This window comes from Sinocyclocheilus rhinocerous, unplaced genomic scaffold (genome assembly GCF_001515625.1).
Source record: "Sinocyclocheilus rhinocerous isolate Xijiao unplaced genomic scaffold, SAMN03320098_v1.1 scaffold1566, whole genome shotgun sequence".
NCBI lineage: Eukaryota > Metazoa > Chordata > Actinopteri > Cypriniformes > Cyprinidae > Sinocyclocheilus > Sinocyclocheilus rhinocerous.
The window spans coordinates 88,547-94,493 of NW_015657516.1; the positions used below are offsets into that span (position 1 = coordinate 88,547).

A 5,947-nucleotide genomic window follows, 5' to 3' on the forward strand; every position below is an offset into this window, starting at 1 on the left:
ACTCTCGCTGTTTGTGAAATTACGTCTCACACAAGGTTTTCAAATTACTTTATACGTTATTTAATGAAGAAATACGAAGGTATTTCGTAAAGTACCTCACCTTCAGCATTATAATTATTTCACCCGCGCCGGACAGAGACTGAGATGGCGCCTCTGCATGTCGTGCCAAACCTCTCATGGCAGCGTCATCAGCTTGAGATCGTTTTTTTGAGATCGGCCTTTTTAGAGACCGCCGGTCAATCATCCCAAAGCGATTATCGGCCGATAGTGATCGGTAGCCGATCAATCGGAGCACCCCTAATTTAAGTGAAACTCACGCAATGTACTGCTCCGTCTTGTTGTACTTCTTGGCCAGGTATTTGGCAGAGGCTTTGCTGGGGATCTTGACGAAGGACAACTCTTTGCCATAGCGCGTCATGTTGCAGGGCGTGTCGCAAACGCAGTAGTCATTGTCTCTTTCCACCAGAAAATCTAGAGCCAGAGAAAAAGGTAGAACATTTCTCTTAACCTCAAAAATCCTGGCTGGAAAAACAACGGGACAGATGATGAAGTATAAAAAGGCCTGGGGAAGTGGGTGGTGAGGTTAGAAGGGGTCATAAATCGTGCTGTCCCATCATGGCCTCAGGTTCAGACATCAGTAATGAGGAGCGGATGGGTTCAGCGAGGAGAACTGGCCTCTAGACTGAAACGTTTCAACAGAGGAGGCAAATTTCTCACCTAGAGCCGGATCTGCACATTCCTTATACTGTTCCGGAGTGCAATATGGAGCATCTCCTAAAGACAGAGAAACACAGCCTATATAAGCAAAGACGGCTCCCAGAAACATCTACAGTACAGTGCAATTTTATATATTTAAAAAAAAAAACTAGCATAAATTAGGCAGTACAGTTTGTTTTTGCCATAAAAATGTCACAGTGCAAAAAATACAAATCATAATGCCCAAAACACGTTTTATAATCAAGCAAAAAAATTTAAAATTATATATATAAGTGATGATAAAGACATTTATAATGTTACAAAAGATTTCTATTTCAGTTAAACGCTGTTCTTCTGAATTGTCTATTCATCAAAGAAACCTAAAAACATTCTATTTAGCAGTTTTCAACATAATAATAAAATGTTTTTGAGCAGCAAATCAGAATATTAGAATGATTTCTGAAGGATCATGTGACTGGAGTAATGACGCTAAAATTCAGCTTTGAAATCCCAGGAATAAATTACATTTTAAAATATATTCAAGTAGAAAGCAGTTATTTTATATAGTAAAAATATTTCACAATATTACTGTTTTTGCTGTATTTTGGATCAAATAAATGCAGGCTTGGTGAGCAGAAGAGAATTCTTTAAAAAAACATTACAAATCTTGCTGTCCTAACCTTACCTCAAAAACAACATTTTCTAAAAGTATCTATTTAAATGATGAAGTATATACAGTATAGTAGTATTTGTGTGCAGTCTTTAATTTATGCTGATGTCAATAAAAAGAGACAAGAGGATTTTTGTGACTTTATTACAGTAATGAGAATCTAATGAGAAACATCATTAAGAATAATGAGAATTACAAACAAACCCTAAGGTAAAATGCCCACACTCATTAAAAGTGATGAGAAATGTGCTTAATTGTGATGCAAATAATAGTTACTATATAAAATAGGCCCGATTTTCTTCATGCATAATGCATTTTCTTATTATCTGCTTTTGAATTTGGGGTGAAATAAGAGCTGAATGTATTTTTGTGCAAGTTACCCTTTAAGAAAAGCGTGAGGATAAAGAACGAAAGATGTGCCGCGGAGAGAGAAGAACACAATGTTCTGGCTAAAGGTGAAAGGAAATGGCCTCTGTCTGTTAATTAAAACGTGTCGCCGTCCATCACGCTGTTGTTATCAGCTCTGAGCATCTCCTCAAAAATCAGATTTCCTCTTTTAATTAATTGTATTTATTCAGGTCTTGAAGTTTCCTCAAATAGCTCAAGGACTCTTGCAGTGAGAGAAAGAGCGCATACAATCAACGAGACGCTGAATGAAAAAACATGTCTAGACCGGTAAGCCAGTGATGTGACAAAATTAGAATGTTCTTGTAATAATTAACTAGTTTGCTTATCAACAAGGCTCTGTTAAAATCAATAAAGTTGGCTACAAGTCTATAGTTATAATGAAAAAAAAAAAGATCTACAAAGATACTGTGTGATGTTCCTGTTGATTACAATGTTGTCCGCATGCAGTGGAGACAACTTTGTTGATTATAACCAGAGCATGTCACAGTGTAGATGGCGTTGAATATACAGCAAATCCCTGTTTGACGCAGCTCAGATCTAGTCTTTAGAGATGATCAGAGGGCCGTATTTCAAACGGACGTACAGAACTCAGTGGGGTGCTGGATCCTAACAGGGCTGCATAAAATTATGGTTTTCTACTCGCTCAGGTTAAAATCCTCTTACTTTCACTAAGCCAAAAACTAGCAACTAGAATTTAAGCAAGACAACATGCTAAACAGCTTTAGGGCACGGCGAGGGTTTAAAATAATCATAGGCTTAAAAAGAAACAGCTTGAAAACATTTTGTTCTGAAAAGGAATAACAAACCACAAGAATTAGCAATTAATTTGTTAATTTAGTAAATAACTGCTGGGCAGAACACACTAGTAGAGACACTAAAATAAGATGAGACTTTGTGGGAAATGAGATTCTCACAAACTTCTATCATTGTAGCTACTAATTTAAGATTTTAGGGTGTTTAATTGAGAATTAGGCTACAGAATCAAACCCAAAATGATGAACTTCAGGAGAAATATTGGTGCTTTGTCTGTTGGTGTTCAGAAGAGAATAGCAGAGATAGATTTATAACATTGCAGACATCATATATCTGGTTTTGTTGATACATTACTGGGTGTGTGTGTGTTTACCGGGCATGTGCACCATGCGGCAGTTGCAATTCTCCACCAGATATCGTGTCTCGCAGTCGATGCGGCAGGCGGTGATACTGTATGTGTTGAAGAAATCAGAGTCCATGGGTGTTGCCTTACAGTCGCCCCATGGAGGAGGGAGATACGTCAGCTACAAGACAGAAAGAAATAGCAATAGTATCTTGTTAAATCTCTTATGTGAATTCATTACAAATATAATTATTTGAAACACATTGCAAAACTGCTCCTCACATGGTGTGTACAGGAGACACAAATCACAATGGCTTCCAACAGGCTTCCATGTTGCTAACAATTTAGAATATTAGGGCCAGTTTTACTAAACAGGGCAAATTAGCACGAGAGCGCAATTCCAAAACAGCACAGATGGGTGTGGAAATTTCTGCGGGTGATTTACTAACAGTGCGCAAAATTAAAGAACACAGACGCAACATCTCATTTACATATTGACCAATATGTATAATATAATATACCAAGCGCAGCGCAAATAAGTGTAGTCGCAAATAAAGAATAAAGAAATAAAGAAGCCACAGTACGTTGAAAAGACCCGGAGGCTAAAAAATGAAGGGTTGCAAGAAGTTTTGATAGACCTGGTATTAACGTGACTCCTAGTTGAGGGTTCCAAGTCGTCTTTTATTTCTTGAAGCAAATTAAAAATAACATGGCTTGGCAAACTATATGTTCGGATAATTTGTTCTTCTGGCATTCCAAATAAATTAATACGTGTGGAAAAAATTCTCTCCCTTCTACCACGCACTCACTGTTCTCTGCGGTGCTTCCTCTAGCAACAATAATTGCAGCCATTTCAAGCGCAAAATAGTTTGACATGCTTTTTTGGGCGTTAAATAATGCCACAAATACCAGTAATTTGACGAGCGCAAACGTTAGTAAATCTCGTTGCTTCATTCATTTTAATACTCTCCTCCCATAAATTTTGCGTCAGAAAGGGAAACTCCTACAAATGCATATTCAATAAGGTCATTCGCAAAAATAACTGTGTCCACGCCTTTTCAGCGCTAATTCGTCTCTGCGTGTCTTTGGTAAAACCTGACAGTAATATTTTAATTCCAAAAGCTGTTAGTAAAACTGGCCCTTAATCTAATAAGCATAAATGTTCACAATTTCAACTATATTTGATATCTTTCAATATTAAATTTAAATATAGGAATTTATATTGAAGTATGTTGACATCTCTCTCAAGCTGAATTATTTAGTATACATGCAATGCTGCAGTCCACCAAACAAAGTATCTTAAAAGGCTGCATAATGTTTCTGCATACATTTTGGAACAGCCTTTGCAAAAAGTCTATTTGGCACATCACTAGGTTTTGGACAACGCTATAATCCCTGAAGACAACTCACTATCAGCTTGAGAAATGCAAACACACGTACAAACATAAACAAATGCAGCATATGCACTAAAAATACAGACACAAAAGGTAAAGCAAGCTAATGCTTTACGCAACGTTACCGCATATGAATTCACTATCTATAAACATCCTACTGAAACCTTAGAGGAATGTTTCAGGTTCAAAACAATACAAGCTTTACCAACAGCATCTGACATGTTGACTTCACCCCGAAAACTAGTAAGCTGGCAACATAAGCAGAATTTGAAGGCATTATGTGGGTCCTTGATGTTAAAACTGTTCTCAAAGACAGACGGCATTATTATGCTGCCTCCTAAGATAACTTATTTTGGCATGCTTCCAATCCCAGAATGCACTGCAACCAGCTCAGTAGGAAAAGAACCGTTAAAAATAGTTCAGCCTAATTAAAAACAGCAATTTTACCCAAAATTTGTGCATGGTCCTTATCTTTCCGCTTGTTAGGATATTGCCTTGTTAGCTTGGCAGCATGCTAATGTCAAACTCTGGACTGTACAGCATTACTACTACTGCTTTCCACAAGTGCTAATGCAACATTAATTACGTGAGGCGAATGTCAGTGACTAATGAATCTGGCATATTCTATAGAAAGCCTCATTTACTCAAAGTTGTGCTTGCGATTAAAAGCAGAACAGGGACTTAATTTTAAGAAAATAGCATTGATTTGTGGACGTAGAGCAATAACATTTTCCTGTTGAGTATTGATTGGCGGATATACAAAATAATCAATACCTATTGGTATGGTATTACGAATTGACTTGTTAACTACATATAAACATTATTCTATCTTCCACACAGTCTGAAAGTCCCATCCATTAGCAAATACAGTTGTCAATCTCAAAAGCTGACTGTGTGAACCATGGTGAGAGCGACAGACAGAGATGGATGCTAATCCTGTAAAAGCCAGTGACATTGAATCTTGGTGATGCATCTAGAGACGGAGGCTTGATCTTTGTGTAAGAGGAAAATAAATGAGAGGAAATGTTACTGAAATCAATCCACTGCACATGGGAGATGCACTGACCTCCAATTACAAGAGCAGAGAGCCGTCTGTGCATATCAACCACCTTTCTGTCTGTCTTCATCCAGTCAGATCGTCTGTCCATCTCTTTGACTCTTATTTATCGATCACATACACCTTGATTTTGCCTGTTTCTTTCCCTCACAGAAACAAAGCTGCTGTTTTTATTTCATGATGTGGCCTTCATGAAAATTAAACATGGATTCTGAGAATCCTATAAATAAATAATATTCATTCCAGACAGCAGGGTCGACCTCTGTGTCGGCCGTTCGCTCTCATTTGAAAATCAAATCATGTTTGTGGTTGTGGGAGACCAAATTTCTTCTTGGGTGAATCTCACAAAGCTGTCCACATCATATCTCAGCCCAAAATCAAACAAAAAACAGGAAATTATATTTTGAGTAGTGAAAATGAAGTCTGTTTTATAACCATGAGCAATGTTCCCTCTAATTTTTTTTCTTGCTGAGCAAAACTTTTCTCTTTTGGGCGGACATTTCGGCCACCTGAGCAAAAACATTCTTTATACCAGACCTGTACAGCGCGCACACAAAAAAAGTGTGTAACTTTTAACTTTAATGTGCTATTTGTATTTAATTTGACCCGTGACTAAATGATGTACT

At 37.4% G+C, this 5,947-nt stretch overlaps 1 protein-coding gene across 2 annotated transcripts in view; it reads right to left on the reverse strand.

Annotated features, from left to right (window-relative positions):
* LOC107721241 (acid-sensing ion channel 1) overlaps positions 1-5,947 on the reverse strand; it is a 181,439-nt gene that overhangs the window by 9,771 nt on the left and 165,721 nt on the right. For both annotated transcript variants that reach the window (XM_016529169.1, XM_016529170.1), the window contains exons 5-7: positions 2,901-3,051; positions 718-774; positions 318-471 (exon numbers count right to left, since the gene is read on the reverse strand). In XM_016529169.1, the coding sequence (XP_016384655.1) occupies positions 318-471; positions 718-774; positions 2,901-3,051 (362 nt within the window). The remainder of the gene's footprint in view (positions 1-317; positions 472-717; positions 775-2,900; positions 3,052-5,947) is intronic.